Source organism: Hipposideros armiger, unplaced genomic scaffold (genome assembly GCF_001890085.2).
Source record: "Hipposideros armiger isolate ML-2016 unplaced genomic scaffold, ASM189008v1 scaffold_672, whole genome shotgun sequence".
NCBI lineage: Eukaryota > Metazoa > Chordata > Mammalia > Chiroptera > Hipposideridae > Hipposideros > Hipposideros armiger.
Window position 1 is genome coordinate 410,410 of NW_017732022.1, and position 24,923 is coordinate 435,332.

At 34.8% G+C, this 24,923-nt stretch overlaps 1 protein-coding gene across 1 annotated transcript in view; it reads right to left on the reverse strand.

Moving 5' to 3' along the window:
• The window catches only part of FSIP2 (fibrous sheath interacting protein 2), an 82,499-nt gene extending 60,013 nt beyond the window's left edge, over nt 1-22,486 (reverse strand). The window contains exons 1-9 of the mRNA XM_019626385.1: nt 22,388-22,486; nt 21,953-22,078; nt 18,461-18,622; nt 17,677-17,766; nt 16,449-16,588; nt 15,216-15,357; nt 14,607-14,717; nt 11,043-11,169; nt 9,067-9,215 (exon numbers count right to left, since the gene is read on the reverse strand). Coding sequence (XP_019481930.1) covers nt 9,067-9,215; nt 11,043-11,169; nt 14,607-14,717; nt 15,216-15,357; nt 16,449-16,588; nt 17,677-17,766; nt 18,461-18,622; nt 21,953-22,078; nt 22,388-22,486 — 1,146 coding nt within the window. The remainder of the gene's footprint in view (nt 1-9,066; nt 9,216-11,042; nt 11,170-14,606; nt 14,718-15,215; nt 15,358-16,448; nt 16,589-17,676; nt 17,767-18,460; nt 18,623-21,952; nt 22,079-22,387) is intronic.
• Nucleotides 22,487-24,923: the final 2,437 nt, after the last annotated feature.

A 24,923-nucleotide genomic window follows, 5' to 3' on the forward strand; every position in this document is an offset into this window, starting at 1 on the left:
ACAATCCAACCCATTCCAATCCAATCCAACGCTTAATGAATGCATTGCTTAGACTCAAAATTTATCACCCCAGGCCCTCCTTTTATTGTAATTCCATTTGACTCTGTCCATGTGGCCCACTAGACAATGAGTCCTCAAGTGATTATGGCTTATTCATCTTTATATCCTATGTAACTTAATTTCCACATTTTCCCTAATCCTGGCTTAGCACAGGGCTTGGCCAACAGTAGAGGCTCAATACATATTAGCTATTATTATCATTATAATTACTAAATATTTGCTTGGATTAGTTTTTGCTAAATGACATAGTGAGTATAGCACAGAGGTAACTCAACGCTTCAGGGAAAGGGATCAGGTCTCATGAGTAAACCTGGATATCCCTAACCAAAAAGTACCATGCTAGTAGTGAAGGAGGTAATTCATAGAAGTGAAAGTTAACTAGATAAATTAATAATAACCATACAAAAGTTGGAGACAACTCTATACCTTTTGTTCAGTACAACTATGTCGTGCATCTAAGTGACAAACTGGAGCTGCTGAGTTTTTGACATTCTTTGAACTTAGACATTGTTGAATAACATTTGCTGCATTTTCTAAAAGTAAATGAAAGCGAAACACTGTAGGTTTTTTAAACAAACAACTTATTGAAGTATAACTGAAATACAATAAACGGTATTCATTTAAATTGAATAGTTTTAAAATGTCTACAACTGTGAGACCATCACCGCAATCAAAATAATATTTCTATGACCTTCAGAAGTTTTATTATCCACCTTTGTAATCCATCCATTCCTTTTCTCCCAGCCCCTGACAACAATGCTCTCTACCTCTCACACAAGATTGGCTTGAATTTTCTTGAATTTTCTATTAATTGAATCTTATAGTATGTACTCTTGGTTTTTGTCACTCAAAATAATGTTGCATGTATTAATAAATTGTTCCTTTTTATTTCTGAGAAGTATTCCATGATATGGACATGTCCCAATATTTTATCCACTCACCTGTGTTTGGGTTGTTTCCAGTTTTTGCCTCTTGGAACTAAACCTTTATGAACATTCATGCACAAGTGTTTGTATGAACATATTTTTTCATTTCAATTGGATAAATACCAAGTAGTGGAATGATTGGGTCATATGGTAGATACGTGTTTTATGCCAAACTGTTTTCGAAAGTGGTTTTGACCATTTTACACACCATTCAGCAGTGTGTCGGCATTTCAGTTCTTCCACGTGTTGTCAATAAATAGTAAGCAGAGGAAGGGAAATGGTAAAGATCAAAGTGAAAATCAAAGACACAGGAAAAAAAAGAGAGAAAATGAAACAGCTGACTCTTTGAGAAGTTCTAAAAGGGATAAGCCAGGTTGATCAGGAAAAAGAGAAGACACAAATTTCTAGCATCAGGAAAATTAGAGATAACAGGACAACAGAGTCTATAAATAATACTAAAAATGATAGTAAAGAAATATAATAAAAAAACATATGGCAATAATTTTTAAAAATTAAATGCAAGGAACAAATTTATCTCTTAGAAGAAAACAAACTACCTAATCTTATTAATGAATAAATAAATATAATGAAGAACCTCATAGCTATTAAAGAAATTAAATGTAGTTAAAAACTTTTCCTCAAAGAAATCTCCAGTCTTCTGACTTTACTTCTGAATTATACCAAATATCTAAGAAGAAATTACACTAATTCTGAACAAACTCTTCCAAAAAATTGAAAAGGAGTGAATGCCTCTCCCAAATCATAATTTTGACACTAGGATCATTCTGATATCAAAGTAATTATATGATATTATAAGAAAAGAAAATCTCAGTCAATATTACCAATGAAGAAATATAAAATTATATAAAAATTATAAATAAAATTAGCTGAAACTAATATATAATAAAGATAATTCATAATGAATAAGTGAGGTTTATTCTAAGAATGCAAGGTTGGTTTACCATTCAAAAATAAGTCAAAATAATTAATCACATTAAGAGAGAAAAGGAGAAAATTTAGAAGATTATCTCAAAGATGCAGGAAAAAATGATAAAATTCAACACCCATTCATGATAAAACCTCTTATTGAACTAGGAATATGAGGGTATACCCTTTCTCTGATAAAAGCTATCTTCAAATGTCTAGAGCCAAAATATTAATTTATATTGATCCTATTCCCTTAACTTTTGGAACAAGTTTGGGGTGTACATAATCACACTTTTTTCCATCACCATCCTGGAGGTCCTAGCCAGAAAGAACAAGAAAAGAAAGGTGAACCCAAATTAAATCCCAGCAGACTATGCATAGGCCCTAGAATAACTAAGTCACCCCAAAAGAATAACAAATGTCGGAGAACTCAAACTTCAAAATTTCAAGCTTATTATAAACCTACAGTAATTAAAAGAATACTGAATTTCATAAGGACAGACAATACATCAACAAAACAGAAAAGAATGTCCAGAAATATGTCCATCTATATGTGGTCAGTTTATCTTTTCAAAGATGCCATAAACACTCAATAGAGTTTGAAGCCATCAAAGGTGTACAAGATAAGCTTGGCTAATCTTCCTGTCTTCCCAGATAGTAAGGAAGCTATCAAAAGTCACTAGGGTTATGTCACAAAGGACTCAAAGAGTTATCCTGAAGGGGCTCCAACTGGCCAGAGCTGTAACAATTTCAGCATTAATAAACACAAAAACAGCAATGTGTTGAAGCACGTTGAATTTATTTAAATTTGTGAATTCATAATGACACAAAACAAAACTAATTGCTCACTGTTGGAAGATGCTACTGAACCAATTCATTCTATTACAAATTGATAGATGATGGTAAAACATTAAGTATTTGTCTGCATTTCTTAAGTATCCTATGCCACATGTAACCAAATAGTAGTTGAGGGGAAGGTTCTATTTATACAAGTATTCTAGCTGATCTATGAAGGAATGATAGAATCAAAATATCCCAGTTTTGCAGGCCCTAATTAATGATAGATCTAGGCCTTGAACATAAATGGCTGCTAATATCACAGAGAAAAACAATATACTATATGCCTCTTAATGGAGGCATATAATCACTTTTGCTAAAGAAATTGAACTTAAAAGTATCAACCTAACCAATATTTTATAGGAAATACAGAAAAATAACATACATAACTATACCTTATAGAAGCAATCTTAAATGAGATATATGTGTGTGTGTGTGTGTGTATACACCATTAAGATACTTTAATGTAACTGATATGCTATTGTATCCAGTCTTATGTGACTTGCTTTTTACACTCAACTTTATGTTTCAGAAGTTTTATCTGTGTGCTGCAAACATCAAAAGTCCAATCTGTGAGGAACTCAACAGGAGAAGCAACTCAGTTCTTTCAACAAATAAACTGTATTTTTTAAAAAAGAGAGGGAGGTAGAGGGATATATAGAAAGAGAACCTGTAGACTGAAAGAGTCTGAAAAGACAACAAACTATTGCAGTGTGCGTCAGTGTAGATTCAAAGTAACAGCAAAATGTTTTTGTGACATTCGTGATATGGGAAAGTTAACAATTAAATATTTGATTACATTAAAGAATTATTAATTTGTGCAATGTGGTACTGGTATAGTGGTTCTGGATTCCAAAATAACCCTTATCTTTTATATACATATTCACATATTGATGGATGAAATGATATTATGTGTGGGCTGTGCTTTAAAACAATATGGAAACAGGGGTCAAGGGCCTAGACAAAACAAATTTTTCCATGAGTTATTGTTGAAGTTGAATACTAAGCACATAAGGGTTCTGTTGGTTTTTGTTTATGTTTGAAGTGTTTAATAAGAAAAGCTTTAAAAAAGTCATTAACTAAACTGTGGAAATATATGGCACATAAATTAAGACAAAATATGAATACCTTTGCAGTATCAAAAAGAACTCATACAAATTGAACTCAAATAAAAGGTAACAAAATATATAAACCATGAAGGAAAAAAAATGTAAAATTTTATTACATTGAATTAAGAATGTCTGTACATCAAAAAAATGAAAATAGAATAGAAGCAAACCATAAATTTGGAAGAAATTTGCTATATGTATATATATATGTATATATATATATGTATATATATATATATATATATATGTACGTCTATAATAACGAATGTCTAGTATGACTAAAACATCTTTCAAATTCATAAGAAAAACAACCCAGTAGGAAAATGGACAAGAGATTTGAAAAGATAATTTCTCAGAAGAGGAAAATGGCTCAGAAATCCTATATTTAGGTATATGATCCTTACAGAATCTCTTTTCGATGAATACTGGGAATTATATATGTGCAAGATTATTCAGTGGAAGACTGTTCAAATAATAGATATGCTTTCATCAACAGAAAAACAGGTTATAAATTGGGGTATATTCACATAATGGGATTAGGTCAGTAATGGAAGGAAGTGAAGTGTCAGACAGCACACAGATAAAACTTCTGAAACATAAAGCTGAGTGTAAAAAGCAAGTCACTGGTGATACAGTAGCATATCAGATACATTAAAGCATACTAATAATGGTATATAAGCATATATGTCTATATGTATATATGCGTATCTAATTTAAGGACATACACTCAGGTAGTAAATATATTTTGCAGGTAACAGTATGACAATCACCACATCTGGGTCACAGTTTTCTTTGTGGAGGAAGGAGGTATGCTTAAGGGAAATTTGGCAAAAGACAAAAATAGTTTAAAGAAACCCTGTTAATGCTACAGGGGAGAAACAAAAACAAAGAAACGCATACCAAGATACATCATAATCAAATTGCTGAAAATTAGCCCCCTGCAAAAAATAAATAAATAAATAAATTAAATAAATCTTAACAACCATAGAACATGTCATATTATTTACGGAGATCAACAATACAAATACTGTAGATACTGCAGATATCTTATCTCATCAGAACACAATGAAGTGGAACAATATTTTTAAAGATCTGGGGAAAAAAACCTTGTTAACTTAAAATTCTATATCAAGCGAAACAGTTATCTTTCAAGAATGAAGGTAAAATCTATTCTTAGATGAAGGAGAACTAAGATCATTCAGTGCCAGAAAAATCTGTTCTAAAAGAGGTGTTAGGGAAGTTTTATAGACTAAAGAAAGAAAGAAAGAGAAAAAGAGAGAGAGAGAGAGAGAGAGAGAGAGAGAGAGAGAAAGGAACAGAAAGAAAACTGTGATATCAGGAATTAAAGGACAACCGAAATGTAACTATTCGAGTAGATATAATAGACTATTCTTCCCCTATTTTGTTATTTAAAATAAAGCATATTACACTGTCTAAGTGGATGTTTGATATATATAGATTTAATGCATAACACAACTATAACAAAGGTGAGAGAGATAAGGAGACATATATAGTGGTAATGTTTCCACATTCCACTTAAGGACGTAAAATGTTTACTCATAATTGATTGTGAAAAGCTAAGTACATTGTTATCTAGAGCAACCACTAAAAAATCTTTCCAAACAGGCATAAAAACAATATCCATGGACAATTGGAAACCAAATTTTAAAAATACCATGTACAATAGTACCAAAAACGAACTGTTTATGCATAAATATGACACAACATATACAAGATCTCTATGCTGAAAACTACAAAACATGTAAGAAAGAACTTAAGGACAACCTAAACAGGAATACCATGTTTATGGACTGGAAGATCCTGTATAGTAAAGACTTCCTCCCACCCCCCAAATTGATTTATTTTTATTTAATTTACTCTATTCAAAAATCCCAGCATAGGGCTGGACAAGTGGCTCAGTTGGTTAAGAGCTCACTCAAGAGTGTGAGCTCTGGGCAACAGCAGTTTGGTGCCAGGCCTGAGCTGAGCTGCCACTGAGTTGCCAACAGGTGGCAGGATGGCTCAGCTCAAAAAACCAAACCAAACCAAACAAACAAACAAAAAATCCCAGCATAATTTTTGTAGACAAGCTGATTATGAAATTCATATGGAAAAGGCAAATGAATTAAAATAGTCATAAAAATTTTGAAGAATAAAAAAATAAGTTGGTGGAATTATACCTGATTTTAAAACAATAAAAAGCTACAGTAATCAAGACGATGCATTGTTGACGAGGGATAGACATGTAGATCAATCAATGGAACAGAAAATGACAAGGCAAGTCAAAGACTGAGAGAAAATATTTGCAAATTGCATATCTGAAAAAGACTTGTATTCAGAATATGTAAATAACTCTTAAACTCAATGGTAAGAAAATAACCCTATTAAAAATGATCAAAAAGCTTCAAGAGATATTTCACCAAGCAGTATTTACAATAGGCAAACAGAATATGAATAGATATTCATCATCATTAGCCATCAGGGAAATGCAAATGAAAACCACAGTGAGATAGCACTACATCTATTAGAATGGCTAAAATAGAAGTTAGTGTTAATACCGATGGTTGAAAAGATGCATATAGCAAATGGATCTCTCATGCATTACTGATGAAAATGCAAAATGTTATAGCCACTCTGGAAAACAGTAGGGCAGTTCTTTATAAACTTTAACAAACACTTACCATATAACCCAATAACCCCTTGTTCATACAAGATGCTGAATACAAATACTGCTAATCTTTCTATCTATAATCATCAAAACTTAGGGAAAAAAATCCCAATTTCCTTCACTGGTAAAAGCATAAGCAAACCCTGGTGCTTACATACAATGGAACACTACTCTGCAATAAAAAGGAGTGAACTATTGCTATATTCAATAACTTGAATGAATTTCAAAGGCCTTATGCAAGTGAAATAAGCCATTATCAAAAGGCCAAATATCATATGATTTCATTTATAAGACATTCTCCAAGGAGGAGTGGGGTGGCAAACTATAGTGGTTACCTGGGGTTATTAGTTGGAGGGAGGAAGGTATGACTGCAAGAGGAAAGTTTTAGTATGTGGGAACTATTCTTATGTGATTGTGGTAAAGGTCATGCAAATCCATACATATGTTAAAATTCATGCAATTGTACAAAAAATTCCGTTTTGCTCTTAGGATAATTTAAAAAGCAAAATAAATACCTGAGGACATTTTTTTCTTTCTTGAGAATGAAAAAGTACAGAGACAAGAATGGAAGCAGGGACTGCAGGGAATTCAGGGCTCTGAATGCTGCTTGAGAGTTTCTAGCTACAAAATGTAGGGCAGACTGCCCATAAGAAAATACAAGGGGACACTGTACAGAGTTCATAGTCAAGATTCAGTGATAAAATGGAAACTAGGAAGGTTTGAATTTGATAAATGGGAAGAGGTGCAATTCTAATAATTTACTCGTGTAACTTGTGATGTCACTACTGTACATTTCTAAAATTCACCAAAAAAACCCCAGAAATGACTTATATGCAACTCTATCCTCTTAGAGTGGAGAGTAGATATAGATAGAAGCCCTCCTTTCCTATATCAATATAGTTTCAGAATTAATCTTTTAATAGACTGTTTTCCAACCATGCTTAAATGTATAGGTCTGATTCCTGGACAGTTGTCACAGATAGATTGGTACACTGCTGAAACTGGAAACTATTTTCCACCTACCTTCCTTTCTTTCTCTACTACTGAGGTGTTTGATATCAGTGAGACCAGTTTGGGCTGCACTGAACACTAGAGATTTAGATCATTCTGTGTGAGGTAATTGCTCTAGAGACTGAGCTTTTAGTTTTACTGTCTACATTCCATTTTCAATGGATGTGGGACTGGTGCAGTCATAGTTGTGTGTGTTGTCAGAACTCATTGGGGTGTTATACAAAAATCTTTGGCCTTTAAAAATGGGATCATAAAGCTTATAGTTGAATTAACTCAACCTCAGTGGTCCTGAGAGTGAAAGCCAGCTTCAGCAAAGGCATTCCTCTCTCCCCCCCAGATTTCTGAGTCTTGATGACACTGACTAATCAAATTACATACTTAGAGAGGAAAGATTGTAGACTTTTTCTCTTTAGATTTTAACTGATAAGGACAAAGAGATTTAACTTTTATACTTCAATTTTTTTCCCTGAAAATTTAATAATGGGAGGAGGTTCATATTGATCAACTTTGGACTGTTTTATACTTTTGACAGTGTAATATTTGGAGGATTTTTATGCTGTCATTTGGGTTCCTGGTCTAATTGAGTGAGCTCTAATAGACAGCTATGAGATAAATAATAAATACGGTGCTATCTCAATAGTGTTCATGGTTGTTTTAGAGTTAATATACTTAATTTCTGACCCACTTCAGAGTTTTCTAAAACCATTTTGAGCATTATAAAAATTATTTTGGAATTTATTGGGTTCATGTACTGTTCATTTCATAGCAATAGATCCTTCATTTTTCTATAATGATGATATAATGTTAAATTCAAAACACTAAATCAGTAACTAAAGATCAAATTCTGAAAGCAATCGAGGTTGCATCATTGTTAGTAAGCATCACTCATTACATGTCATTTGACAAGAGAACACAGGATTTAAACAAAGAGGCCATCTAAAGTCAGTCTTTTCCTAAATTACTATTTATTATTTCTTTACACAATATTCAATTACCATGTACTCCTTTATTTGCTTTCTGGTCATCAACAGGATAAATGGTCTTTATATCATCACACATCTTATTTTTCTTCTTTGGAGAAGAAGCTTAAAGAAATGTAATAAAACACTTATTTTTAATAATGATGACAGAATTATTTAATATAGACTATCTTTTCATGCTTATTTAAAGAGGAATTAAGCCATCTGCTAATTTATATGTGGGATTTTGAGGAAGTATTGGAGAAGGTAGAATGACGTGCAATAGGAAGAAAAACAATTACTCTTGAAATATTGTACCTTCAAGTCAAAAAATATACCTGGAGGGGAAGAATTTTCTTCTGGCAGAGAGAAAATGCTACACTGAGCTCAAAATGTCATGTCCTCTGTGGGAACGCATAACCAGCATAGCTTACTGGCTGGAGACCCACCAGCCCACGGTACTGTTACAATCCTTGGTTGTGCCCACAGCCATGTACATATCCCTCCTTCATCATAGAGGTGAGTATAGTTTGTGTTTCTAACCACCTAGGAGGACAGAGGATTCTCACAGCATGCGTGCTCAGTGGTTTTCCAGTAGAGATGTGAAATGTGAGCGTGACCTGTCTTCCCACTGGAGCAGATTCACTTGATCGGGCTTTCCTCTCATTCTCTCGGTGTTCCCCGGGCAGCTGTCTACTTTGTGCAACGTGACACATTACTATAGAGGTATAATTCAATTTCATTTATGAAATAGATATTCTTCTGTCCACCTTGACAATATAAATCAAATTCATTTATATTCTGCTTTTTCAATGGAGGGGGATTTGAGGTAACAGTATTTAAAATGTCTACTTGAAACTCTTTTCCTATTAAACGAGAAAGGTAACAGTTGAAGATGTGGGATGTATACAGTTACTGAAGTGGTTGCTTCTCTGAAGCATGAGATTGCTGTCATTATCTCAATGAGCTGAATAGATTGAATTAGTTCATTCAGCAAACATATATTTAGTCTATACTTACATACATACAGTACTAGGAGCTCTGTGAAACACAAAAGTGGAAGTGATTAAGACAGTTGGAAATATGCAATGAATGTATTAAGAAAGACACCATTCTATTAGGGCTATTATGACACTATTAGGGTTTTTAAGAAAGTCTTTGTGGAGTTTCATTTACCGTGGAGCTTAAAAGAATTATAGGATTTGGATAGATGGACAGTGAGCATGTCATTCCAAACTGACAAAATTGGATAAAGGGAGGCACAGAAGTGCAAAAGGTAATTTGTGTTTTAGGAATGGTCAGTGCTCTCATTAGATTAGATAATGAAATAAAGGGAGTGCTTATTATGGGCTAAAACTTTTAGGTTCTTTATGGGAATTACCTAGGAACATTATCTTTGTTTTCAAATTCTGAAACTGTGGCTCGGAGAGGTTAAGTAATTTATTTGTCTGAGCTATTCACATGGCTAGCAAATGGTAAAGCAGGACATAAACTTCAGCAGTTTGGCTCATGAATCTATTCAAGTTACCCTTAGATCATAGCTGCCTTTCTTTAAGAAGGTAGTGTGAAATAAAGTTAAGAAGTTAGGTTTGGATTGGACTCTAAATGGCAATGAATGGTTGCCTAAGAAGTCTGAGTTTCATTTAAAAGGTAATGGGGATTTTTAAGTTTTTAGGCCAGGAGAAGTAACCTTCAGAACAGAGTATTAAGTGTAATTAGGTAGCAGTTTAAAACATGGATTTGGGGTAGGTTAAAATAAGAGCTAGCGGAGACTATACAGTAATCTACTGGAGTGCAATAGGTAGGTTCTCATCCAGAAGTAGGATTTATAGGATAGAGATGGGATTGATGGGACGCTATGATGATAACTGCCTGGAAGATGATCATGTTCTTTCCTGATACTACATAGTCACAGATAATTAAAACACATCTACATTTTTACATTCTGGCCATGAAATTTTAATTAATATCATTAATTAATTGAATTTAGTTAAGCCCACCACACTGTTATAATATTATCAGTAAAAGGAAGCTGCTGGAGATTGGGCATAGCAATCTCTTGACTCGATGTTCCTCTTTTAAGGTTTCTTCATTTCCTTTTGTTTTCCTTCCTTTCTTCCTTCCTTTCCCTCCTTCTATAACTCCTCCTGCCCTTCTTCCCTTTGTTTTTCTCTGGTACTGTCTGTCTGGTACTGTCTTTCTGGCTGGCATATTAGAACACTGTGTTGGTGTATAATATTAATAGCAATTATCTTACACAACTTTTTTCAAGTTTCAGTAGCAAAAAATACATTAAGTATAGGGAAGTTGGTTAGAATTGCAGTATACAAGCTTGTCTACTGAACCACTTGATAAGATTATTTTAGTTTATTTTAATTTTTACATATATGTCTACTTTCCAACTTGTAAGAGAGAAATGGCTACAACCATGCCTGGTACAAACCAAGTAGGAAGTGTAAGCAAACAAAATTTTACAAAAGAATTTTTATGCAAATACACAGACACGCACTCTATACATAGCTATATCAGATTTTAATGTTCTTACATTCATAATGTGTTCCATCTTGTCCTTTATACTCAAATGTATTTTTTCCCATCTCTTCTCTTTTAAAGCCATTTTCTTGCATTTTTTGTAAATGATAAGCCATTTTTTTCTCTAGAAGGGCTTGTTTCTATCATATTAAAGAAAATATGTTGGTTAGCATCAACTTGCTATTTAGAAACACAAACCAAATGTTTATAATATGATAGTATGTTGGAAATGAACAGGTATTCCTGACTTGTGACTTGCTAAGTTATGCTGAGTGCAAATTTGGGATAGTAAGGGGTAAATTTCCATCTGTGGTCAAACATGAAGAATATTTAATGCATAGATGCAATTTACCTCACTGCACACATTTGGGGAACTAGTCCAGTTTCAGATCAGGAAGGGTCTTTTAATCCATAGCTATCCTGGTGAATTCAGGGAATTTCTAAATCATCTTCAATTAGAAGATGTCTGAGTGACTTACCCACAAGTCTCTCAGGTCTTCCATAGGTAAACAAAACATAGTACATAAAATGTGACTTCCTTTTGTGAACCTCTGGGCTAATATTAATCTTGGATATACCAGAAAGCTTATAATCACACAGAGAAAGGACCCCAGAAATCCTCAGATGATTCCCTAGAGTATTTAGCAAGAGAACCAATCAGCATATGTATATGAAAGAACTACCCAAGGCCACAGAAAGGACCATCCTAAAGGATTAGAGAAAACAGTGCTCAGCACATACCTATCATGTCTACTTTTACCCACCACTCTGAAAACCTTCATAAGTCACAGGGCATTGGGTAGAGGAATAAAATGGATCTTGCCTCAGTGGTAGGAAATAACTGGTCTCCGATTTAACATGGTTTTGGCCCCATCTAACAAATCTTAAAAAGCAAGATCTATAACAAACTGTTTCCAAATAAATTATTTACATCCAAGAAAGAAAGCTAAAAAATATTATAAGAATATAAAAATAGTCAGCACCCCAAGAGTAAAATACATGATATATATATATATTGAATTGGACCTGGCATCCAATCAAAGAATACCAAGCATATAAAGAAGCAGGGAAACATGACCCATAAAACGAGTAAATTAGTCAATCAAAATTGACTGAGAAATGACACAAATATGAGAATTAAAGACAAGAACATTAAAACAGATTACATAACTGCATTCCACATATTCACAAGGTAAAGAAGAGACATGAAATATATAAAAAGAACCAAAATACATTTCTTAAATGTGTGAGATGAGTAATACAGAGGATACATTCACTGCAGAGTAGACAATGTGAAAGAAGAGGTTAATTAATGTCTATTCAGGATCAGAAACCACCCAAAAGGAAAACACTGAAAGAAAAAAATTACAAAATGAAAATACTATCAGTGAAATGTGGGATCACATCAAGCAGCCTCATATATCTACAGAGAGGAGAGAGAGGAAAACAAAATATTTGATAATAATGTTCACTAGCACTGCTTCTATTCTGTATCATATTGGAGGTTCTAGTCAGTGTAATCAAGCAAGAAAAGAAATAAGAAGATAATATAACTTGAAGAGAATAAATAAATAAAACTACTTTTATTTACAGACAATATGATCATCTATGTAGAATATCAATTGACATCTGGAAAAAAGCTAGAACTATTAAGTGATTTTAACAATGCAGGATACGAGATGAATATAAAAATTGCTTTTTTGTATACTAACATAAAATCAGAATTCAAAATGCAAATGCAAATTATAATAGAATAAAAATTATTAAATACCTAAGGATGAATCTATGAAAAAGATGTGTAAGACCTGTACACTGCAAACTACACAACATTGATAAGAAAGGTTAAGGAAGCCTATAGAAATGGTGAGACATATTTGGTTCATGAGTTGGAAAACTTAGTATTATCAAGAGATCAGTTGTGCCTAAACTGATCTATAGACTCAACAAAATTCTAATTAAAATTTCAGCAAGAATTCTTTGTGGAAATTGACAAGCTGATTCTAAAGTTTATATGGAAATGTTAGAGGGCTTAGATTAGCCAAAACAACTTTGAAAATGAAGAACAAACTTGGAAGTCTAGCACTACTGATTTAAAGAATGATTAAATATACAATAATCAGTAATTTAAATTAGACAAATAGGTTAAAGGACAAAAAAGAGTGATATAACTGATTTTTTGACAAAAATGCAAACTCCTTTAAAGATTTTTAAAACTGTAATTTAAGCTCATAATTTGGAGTAAAAAAGTACATAATGTCAAATCTGAAACAAAAATATATAAAAATAAGAAACACACACAAATGAATTGAAAGCCTCTTGTATTAAAAAATGATTTAAAAAAAGACAATTTAGAATAACTCCATTGGAACTATCAATACTTCAAATAGCTCTGCCATTAACATGGCTTGAGCAGCCTGTGGTGTCACCATGCCTCCCATTCGTGGTCGTGTCTAATGAGCACTCCCAGTGCCACAATTTAATCCATTGCACTAGTTGCCACTAAAATTGTCCAGGACTCATTGACTAGTAATTGGCATCAGGCAAAAATGAGAGGAAACCTGGGGAATTTTGTTGCTCTCCAAAAACAAAGATACTTTTGGGGAGGTTTGGAAGTGGAAAAAAGAAAGATCAACATGGAGGGAACTCCCACTGAAAAAAGTGGTGAAAAATTTAATATTAGACTATAATAATTACAGTACATTGAATTAAGCTGAACTTGCTATATATGAGCAGTAAGTCCCTGACAATGCTAAAAGGTACATGTAACAAAAGTAGAATAAAATATCATACATATTTCAATGTCCAATATTTAAAAAACTTGCTATATAGCAGTATATATAAATATAACCATGTCATGTAAATCTTACAGTTACATCTAGGTTTGTCACAAATAAACTGCCCATGATTTAGAATTGTAGACCAACATTTATTGACATGGAAAGTTGTCAATGTTATTTTATTAAATGAAAAAGCAATCTACAAAAGAGCCTATGAGTTATAATAACACGAATCTATTTTTTATTTATTTGAATATACAAACATTCATAGAAATGTTATGCAAGTGTATGTGTGTGCATGTGTGTTATCTAGTTGTGTGTGTGTGTATGTGTGTGTGTGTGTATATCAATAAGTTACTAGTATGGTGCTGGAATTACAAATGATTTCTCTTTCCCTTTATACTGATTAGACTCAAAATCATAAAATATTATATATCATTTAAAAATAAAAGCCATCACTCTAAAACATTAACTGGTGGGGGAAAATTGAGAATGTTTTCCAAGAAATTTTGATTCTAAGGTAAAATCAGTTATGTCATTTTTTTTCTATAGGAATTACAAGTATAGTTTATGGTGTGAGATAAAGTCAAAAGCAGTTATATCAAATAGTAGGGTAGTACTTCTTATATTATAGTCAGAATATAATATAGTCAAAATATAGCACAAATTTTCATAACTTTCAGTTTTGTATAAAGCATATTATTTTGAGTAACTGATCCATTGTTATCTTATATAGCATACTTTCAAAAATCGAAACTAGCAAAAGCTTCTCCCAAATTAGAGGTTAAAGTTAAACATACTTTCCTGTCACTTTCTTCTCTGCTTCTACGCCGTTGTTCCTCTATCCTAGCTTCTCTTTTAATGTCTTCTCCAATCTTTGTCAGAAGTAACATTTCTTTTGTCTTCCATTCCTACAGAGCACAATGTTACTCTACTCCGTGCTTACAATAAACCCTTGTATTTTGTCCCCCACCAGCAAGCAAATTAGAAGTTAAGAGCCTAACAGAAACCAGGTCAAGCATAATGAAGGTCATACATTGGCTTTCGAATGGGCTTTCCTTACGGCACTCAGATTAGGAATGCAGGCATGATTAGTTTTTACTAAAGGTAATTATCAAAAAAAAAATGACCTTCCCACACTATAATGGAGTTAAATAGTGTCTAGTAACTTTCACAATCATCTCAATCATCACAATCAAGAGTAGATACTGGTGTGTGTGTGTATGTGTGTGTATCTATGGTATATACTCTGTGGTGTCAGCTTCATTGTTTTATATGAGGTAAGATTAATGTGGGTAAATTATTTAGACCTGAAATGACTTCAAGAAGTATGATGGACAGCTAAAATTATTTACAAGTGAAACAACTGTACACAAATTTTCTTTCAATATTTTAAGTTTATGTCTCACCTCTTCAATTTTTCTACGAAGACAAAGTTTTCTTCTTGTTTCTTCCCGCTGTCGTCGTTCTTCTTTATCCATCTGCAGTAGGCGCTGCTCCTCGGCTGTGTGCTCACGTTGTTCTAATTCCCTACTTATCATATCCAAATATCTAATTAAAAGTGTAGAGGCAAGGAAGGTGAATTGGGTGTTTCCCTTAAAATGGCATCAGCTGCTGTGATATGCTCAAATCACCTCTTGCTTGCTTTTTATTTCTTGAGTTATAGGACTTTTATAGTTTTTCTATCAACTCTGTTCATGGACCTGTAAGCTAGCTCTTACCATATTTCACTTGTTATACAGATCTCCCTACCACATAAGTATCTGTTCTTATGGCCAAAACAATGGTAAAATGTGGAGCAAACTCATAAAAAACATTTTTCACAGTAATATTCATAGCTCAGCAGGTTAAGGAATATGAGTTTGCAAAGAAGGCTGAAACAACTGAAACATTGATTTCGCATCTAGAAAAAAACAGATTTGAATTTCCTAAGAGAAAGATGTATACTGTGTCCCATGTAATTTGCAAAGTCTTGAACAAATCTTGCATATATATAGTCTGGGTCTCTGGTATGTCAATATGCATTACAGAACTACAACAAAATGAAGCCACAGAATATAAAAGTCACGCTATGCAGTCCAATCTCTTACCTTAATGAAGGAGAAAAAAGAACTATAATATCCATTCACTTCCTAAGATATGAGCTTGACCACAGAATGGTAAAGATTGAACATGAGTAGGTCACATCTGAATAGTTGACACGTTTTTCTTTTAGGGACAATGCATATTTATATTAGCATTATATAGCTATAGTAAACTTCCATTTTTGACTTTGCACTAACTTTCTCAAACTTAATGCTGTCAGCCCTTAAACATGAATCATAAAAAGCCATTGCTAGAGGCATGTGCTAAAAGATAATGTCCCTCCACCTGCAACTATGGGAAGGATTTGGATCTGATTACTTCTTGGACTCCCAGAAACCCTGTCTTTTCTGGTAGAAATTGTTCTTCATCAGCCTTGGCACCAAAGTTTTCTATTCCTGTACCTCTTGGTCTCCCTTTGTCTCCATACTGAGGGCAATGGTGGAGTTAGGTATTGTCTAGTACTTTTTAAAAATTCCTAACTTCAATTCTTTGTAGTACTTTTCAACTTATTCGGGTCCACAATATATACATAAAATATGCATTCACGTCAATCTTACCTGTGCCTTATTAATCGTTCCGGGTCCTTAACAGATTGAACGTCCTCATGTAACAGCCAGTTTTGGAACTGTGTGACATCAGAATGTCCAGGTATTTGATTGTTTTCTTGTAGTTTATTTACTTGTTTTGCAAGCATTTTCTATAAAAAAGTGTATATCATATACATGCATATGTATATATGAGATACACACATACACACACATGTACATATATTCATATATAATATTTTTTACACTTAATAGAAATAAAACTGTCCTTTTAACACCTTTTTATACTTAGTGTTTAGTAAAATTCCTGGACTTTGCAAATAGCTAATTCTGCTTAACTGCATTTAAATCTATTTTTAATTCATTTCAGACATGGACAACTGAACCAAAGTAAAGATTTCTCTTTCTGAAAATAAAAGATAGCTATTTCATCATACATCTCTACACATTCAGAAAAAATTAAGTGAAAATATGGAGGAAGGCGAGGAGAAACTTTAGGCACTGAGGGGGCAATGCGGGGGAATATTGAACACTTAAAGGTATAGGTAAGTCATTCTCATTTCTACACAACACTGTCAACCTTAGAACATAAATTTATAAATGTACATATACACACACCTTTCTCATTTTACTTCAACTCTCTTGACCCTAAAACCTCAATTCACTCACACACACACACACACACACACACACACACACACACACACACACTTTGAGTAAAAAATTAAAAGGAAGTCACTATTTATACCCACTCACTCTATACCCAGTCATTCCACTTCTCCTTTAGAATATCATTTTATACTAGATGAACACAGCTGCATGTACGTGGGTACAAACACACAGCATACATGTTCCCTGAGTTACCTGTGATAACTCTTCATACTGTTCCTCTCCTGGTACTCAGAATGTTTTGGGTTCCAGATTAAGAGTCTTGCTGCCACATAGACTCTTCCTATAGGCCCCAGTTCAAATGGAAGGAACACATTGGAGTAGCAATTTAATTACTAAATTATGCCAGCTCCCACTGGCACATGAATAGATGACCTGGCCCCTTTCCCTTTCTTGGCCCAATATAGCAACCTGAAAATATTGTTCCTGCTCTAAATTTTCATTTGGAAAAAAAAAATTTAATTACTTTGTCAAAATTAAAGGTAAAAAGATTATAAGAAAATACTTTGCATACAAATAAACCTTTCTTCTAAGCGCTGTGTAAGAAACCAAATTTAACTATTTAACTTACTTGTTCTTTTATATAGTTTCTTTCAAAGTCTAATTTTAAACTCGTAAGATATTGTCTGTACATATTCAATTCCCGCAAGTTACAAACAATCTAAAAAACAAAACAACAATAGAAATATATATAAATATAAATATTTAAAACTCATAGCAATCACTTTCAGGAAGAAAAATAGTTAATAATACACAATTTGATAGTATTTTGGAATCAAGAGTAACAAATTGCTATCACTTTTGTAAGTAGTATATCTCCACAATTATTAAACTAAGGAAATTTCTATCCAAATCTCATTACTTTATTAATATGACTTATACCATGATAAGGAATTTAGTATACACAGCTGTAGTTTAATATAAAATACCAATGTAATAATAATGTTTAATACAAATTAGAATATAAGACTATTCTCATGTTCTATCAAGATTCTATCAGGCTGATTTTACGTTCCTGTTTTGTCTCAAGTTTTTAAAAGTGTATAGGACATAATCCTTGACAAGCATAGAGTGCCATTAGGATAGAGAAAGAGGGAAATTACCTTTACATCCCCAAGTTATCTAGTAATCATCTTTTGGTATTACAAAGAAAAAAGGTAAAGAAAGTAGTATAATTTAGAAACAACTATGGTCCAGTTTCCATTGGCCCAAATACTAAGTATATGGAATTTCCCATTAAGTATCTCTCATGACCAAATTAAAGGTGATACTCCACCCCCATCACTGTGAGGTATAGAAACAAGCTTATGTCTTGGAGGTCTTTAATGATTAAAAAGAAGTAATCTTCGACCCACTTTATTATTGCTGGTGATGTAGCCACCTTTCTTTAATCTCCTCAGGATATCTTTGCGCTTATAGTATTCTCTTAAATGTGGATCATGGAGACTTTTATATTGATTTTCCATAAGTCGACAATAAGGATCAGTCAGGTTAAAACCATAAGAAGGTCGAAAAAGCTGCAAACACAGATTTAAAAATATGACAAATGTAAAATTAAGGAATTTCACATTTAAGTATCAACCTGTTGAAATGAATAGAATGTTCATTAAAAATAAAATATGCAAGAGTAATTTTAAGTGGGAAAAAACCAGCAACAGAAAGATTTCCATTGAGAAACATTAATTGCTTATTCCTACATTTTTTTATTCCACTGACCTAAAAATCCACCCTCATTCAATTAATTCCTCCTCTTATCTCCATCATTTCCTGGCTCTGAGCCAGAGAAGAAAGGAAGAGAGGAAAAGAAAGAGAATAGGATAAAATTTGTTTTAATGTATAAAGCTAATGTTAAGATTCTCCATTTTCCTCCTCCCCCTCCCCGGTCAAGGCACTATATTCAAAGGGTAAAGGGATACTATTAATTGACTATTATATCTCAATATCTGAAAAATGAAGAAAAATAGAAAATTTTTCACCAAGATTCATGGAAATAACTTCATAAAAAATAGTAGAAGTAAAACAGATATTAAAAATAGATTGAAGAGTTTTTATCTCGGGGTCTTATCTAATACAAGAAACTCAACAATGTTTGAGTACTACAGTCAGGAAAAAATTCAAGACCTATATTATAAAGTTCAAAATATTGAATAACCAGTTATAAAGGATATTGATAGGAACTGAGATCTCTCCTTATGTGTAAAGGCCAAATACAACCCTGTACAATAGCCATTAAGAAATAAAAGAAGGAAAATATCAGCTAATAGTCATGTTTCTATATCTGTTACTTTAGAAGAAACAGCTCAGTTATTTAATCTCATTTGTAAATGAAAACATAATAAAGTGAGGGTGTTTTTTGTTTTGTTTAGTTTTGTTTCTTTGGTGTGAGTTCTTAGTCCACTTTTCAATAGCTGATGGCGTTAATGCATTATGGGAGAACCTCTGAAAGGGAAGAAGTGGAGGGTAGAAGTAGGTGTGGAAGAATATCTTTACATTTTTTCTTTAATTTTTTTTTTTCTGCCAGAACAACAGAAGTTTTAGTCTACAGTAACGTCAAAGCAGGAACTGGCTCACGTGAAAGGCAGCGGGAATGTGTGAGAGATGTGGCAAACCTGAGAGCACCTGCCCTGTTTGCAGGCATCCAATTCAATTTATAAGACCCCACAATCCTGACCTGTCTGCAAGAACCAATTTGTGACCTCCATGTTGTTCTGTCTGGCAGTATCCAACTCAGTTAAATTCTGAAAAGTAGGGAGCCTGGCTGGATGGGATCCTAAAATGAACTCCCTCAAGGGAAGTGGGAGGATCCTTCTTATGTGGGCAAAGGGGCAGATTGATGGAACTTGATAGGATGCTAGCTTTCTTTTTCCATTTAATCCCTTCCAAGCAGCCTAACTCATAAAGTGCAACTCCTTAATTGCCAATGCTTCACTGAGAAGGCAAAGGAAGGAATTCTAAAAGGCAATGTTTGAATTCAGTGAGACAGATATGAAGCCCATATCTTTCCTGTGAGGGAAACAACCAACAATCATGAGTCAAGGATTTGACTGATTGGTTCTTTTAGCTGTTGCCATTTAGATGTCAACCTCTTTTAGATACTGACTTTTATCTGTGATGAGATGTCTCTGAAGACCAAACCTGGGCTACTGACCTATAAACAAAGAACACCTTTTTAAACAAATCCATTCATTGGAGTCAGGGTAACCCTTCTGTTGTCAACTAAAATAAGTGGTTCCCCTCTTTAAAAAATTAAACAAACAAACAAAACTAAATGTAAATGTAAGTGTAAATATAAAGCATTACTTCATTGAAGAGCTTGTACTGAAAGAAATAGAAAGCCCTTACAAATTCAGTGTTCAAAGAAATAGTCTGGTGCCTAATTATGATTAAATGGAGACAGTTTTGAGGGAATTAATGTAATAAAGGATGGAGAGAACATCTTTTTAAAAAAGTAGTTGACAAGTGGTGAATTAATATTCAACAGAAAAAGATAACACAACAAATAATACATTTGAGGATGCAGAGAAAAGAAAGACAGGGCTAAGATTCTACACAAAAGAAAAGCGATACAGCTTTCAAACATACTTTAGGAAAGCTAGTTTGTGTGAGTGTGACTCAGTTAAATTGTGTGAGGCTAGCTCACTCTAGTCTAGTAGAACATATTTGTTTTTAAACATAAATATTTTCCAGAATAAAACTTACTTTAAGAAATCATGTTTCTTAGGCAAGTAGCAAATACCAAGGGACTCTACTCATTTCTAATGATGTCATAGACAATAGAAAAGTAAGGGGGTGACTCAGAATTCTCCCTTGTAGAATTTTTTGCAATATTAATCAAAGCAACCACTCAACAAGAATGTACTGAACCTCTTTCAGTGTTAGTTACTGAGTCAAGGACAGGGGAGATTCAAGGGTAGGAATAGCACTGAGGACTAAAAACATATAAGGGTTTGAGGGAAGTACACATAACCCAGTATGATTTAAGATATAAAACTGTAATTATAGAATTATGGTATTAAGTAAAATTATGCAAACCAAGGGCAATGAAAATTCTAAAGAAATATAAGCTAATTGGGGGCTATGATAGTTCAGAAAAAATCTTGAAAGATGGCTGAAATTCATAGATTGAGGAGAAGATGAGAGGGTATGCCATGTTTGGGAGGCAAGGTGAACAAAGGCACAGAAGCATGGACATGGTATGTGTGAGCACATATACAAGACCTCAACGTCAAGCTGAGGCTCTGTACAGAGTTGGAGAAAAGACTGGGTAGAAAAGTTAGGGCAAATCATAGTCTCTCTTTAGCAAGGCACAGCCTCTTCCATTAAAGTAAGGTTAAAGTATTAAACATGTTAACCCATTCAACTCTACTTTTTTCTCACTTCTTTGTATGAGAATTTGACTCAAAACAAAATTATAGAGAAGTGATTCGTAATGAGAGTTTTGTCCAAGTTATTATTGGTAAAAATCATAACATATAATTAAATGCCAGCCAGCACCAATAACCCTCCACCTTTTAAACAAACATTTCAAAGTAAATAAAATGCAATGATTAGGTATATATTAAATGTTATTATAAAAGAAAGTTAATATGCTTTCATAAATTACAAATTAAGACTGAACTAAGAATCTAAGCTTTCTAGACCCTGGTTCCGTCCAAATCACACTAGATGCAGTTGCTTGGTATGCATCCTAAACAATACTTTAGTTTAAATGTACATTTGATTATTTTTTTCCCTGCGAATGTTAATAATGTAAATTCCCTTCATGGATTTGTATAATGTAGTGCCTGACTTGAACAGCAAGTAGGAAAGGGCAAAGACAACCAACGTTAACACAAAATCAGCTTTACCTTTTCACTTAACTTCGTAGTATAGTATAAAGTATTGCTTCCTGGGATCATAGGCAGCTTGACCCCAAGAGGCAGATCCAGTAGCTGAGCCGCTCCGACCCCGGGAAAGTGGGTTTTGTGAGCACCCTGTCAGATAACAATTGGTGAGTTGTATCTTTCCTCTTAGGCATTACTCATTTAGCTTAGGCCAATCCACTCCTACTTTAACCAAAGGAACTGAAGGGCCACACAGGAAGTGTCGGGCCCGCCCTGCCAGACATCCCTGAAGACCTGTCTCCAAGCCACCAGCCAGTTGTGGCCACTGCCATCCGCCGCGACGCACCAGGGCACCAGAAGCCGACGGTTACCAAGCGCGGGACCTGTCAGGCGCTCTCCCTGCCCCACCCGCCCTGGCAGTTGGCCCAGGACAGTGACACCAGACCTCATGCCACTCACATCTCCGCACTCCTGGCTGTCTGCTTCCAGGCTGCTGGTGGCCGTCTTGGTGGCGGCGACGCTGGCAGCCTTGGAGCAGGCGCTGAGGTACAGCTCCATCGTGGGCCGGGGCCCTGGTGCCTCCCTGCCGCCCTCCCCGCCCGCCTTTCCTCGCACCCCTTCCCTGTCGCCGTCCCTCGGTCCTGACCGGACCAGGAATGACCAGTACCCCGCGCGTCCTCTAGGATCCGCTCCCGCAGCGTTCCAGGCCCGAACCTGAGGCCCCCAGAAGGGCGGAGCCCTCAGAGGGGGGCACCTAGTGCTCGAGGCTTGAGCACCCAGAGTTGAGGAAATCCGTCCTAAGGGCCTGGTCTAAGCGGCCACTGTCGGAATATTATTTCCCTCTGAGATCAGCACCCCTCAGCCGGACCAAATCAAAAATCACATAGCTGGCTAATTTCACCTGGCCTCCAAGGAGATATGGGTCTGAAACCAACAAACAAAAACAAAAACAAACAAAAAAACCCAGGGATGAGTGGAGTCAAGGGAATTGTAATAGATATGTAGGATATTGGGGGGAGGGGAAGTGGGATGGCGGATTGGGGGAGGGGGGTTGTCACTTCGAGGGGTAAAAAGTATAACTATTGCACTGTTGTACAGCTGAAACTAATTCTAAAAAATGTGTATTTCACAATAAAATAATAATAATAACAATAATAATAATAATAATAATAATAATAATAATAATAATAATAATAAAATCCAGGAATGATTGCATGGTTCGTTCTAGGTCTGGAGGCCTGGCTTTCTATGTTCCCCTCATAGACACTATGACCACACCCTGTCTCAGGCCCCCACGACTTCTTCCCTCTCCAGATCCTGCATGACATACATTGGCCTTCTTATGGGCTCATTGCCTTCCGCCTGTCCTCCCCCCTATAGTCTCCCTCTTTTCTTTCTAGCTTGCTCCTCTCTCTCCTACTGCCTCCTCTCTGCCTCCCTTGCTTTCTCCGATATCTCTCTTTCTCCCCCTCTCAACCATCCAGCCAAAATTTATATAGTGCCTGACACTTTTGTGCCAGTCATTGAGTTGGGCACCGAGGATTCAGCAGTGAGTAAAATATGACCCCTTTCTTCAGGCAGATAAGGAGACTGTGATTAGTTAAGGGCAGAGACTACCTGATTTCAGGAATATGAATGTAGCCTCTTAGGCTCCTTGACCCACTGTTGTTCCCTTTAGTAGTAATATCTACCATTTATTGAGAATTTACTAATTCTAGATACTGCACTAGATATCACATTTCATCTTTATAACAGCCTTATCAATAATTACCCTTTTTTTCCAAGATTAAAAAAATTTTACTATTAAATAGTATTCCCAGAGACAGTTTCTTAATCAATATACTCTACTTTTTCATCTGCTCTATTTGTTTTCATGTTACTCATACACTTAGGTTTCCTACATTTGAAATATAATCAAGGGATATAGTCCATTGCCAGCTCCCCACACGGATGCCTCACAATCATGTCAAATCCAGCATACTCAAATTTTAACCCACCCCCTTCACCAAAACAGGATGCAACAAAGGCCCTGTTCTTCTTTCTGCATTTTTCATCTCAGTGACAATACCAATATCTTCCCAAGCAGAAACAGAGAAATGCTCCTAGATACATCCCTTTCCCCTTATTCTCCACATTCATTTGATCCCTTGGTCCTACTGATTTTATCACTGAAATTAATTGGTTCTCTTTTATCTATCTCTACAGTACTCACCCAGTTAAATCACTCTACCACTCTTTTTTTTGGTCTGTGTGATTACCATAAACTTACAGCATCTCCCTGCCACCGTTTAGCCCAACAATCCATCTTTTGTCAAGTTGATCTTTGCTGTCATTTCTCTACCCTGTTCTTAAACCTCTAAGTGTCCCCAAGAAGACTAAGCACAAAGCATGTCACAGCCTCTGTGACCTGGTCCCTGTATTAGTTTCTTATTACTGCTGTAAAAAACATTACCATAATCTTAATAGCTTAAAACAATACAAACACATATGATAATTGAGGTCAGCAGTCTGAAATGAATCTCATTGTGCTGAAATCAAGGGGTGGGCAAGGCTGCATTTTTCTGGAGGCTATAGGGCACTATCTATGGCCTTACTCCTTCTGGCTTCTAGAAGCTTCCCTTTGCTCCCACTTCAAATCCAATGTGTAGAATCTTCAAATCTCTCTCTAACTCATACCTCTGCCTCCCTCTTCCATAATTAAACATCTCTTGATTACACTGGGCCCATCTAGATGACTCAGGATAATTTCTTCATTTTCAAGGTCAGTCGAATAGCAACCTTAATTCCATCAGCAATCTTAATTCCTTATAGCTATGAAACATAACATTGACAGGTCTTGGAAATTAAAATGTAGACACCTTTGGGGGATGTCATACTACCTATCACAACCATTTTCTCCCTTTCTAAGACACAACTTCCCTATAGCACCTTTCAAAGTTGATCCTGGAGTGATGTAGGACTGTTTGCAGTCGGTTCCCTACACTGAGCCTGCTGA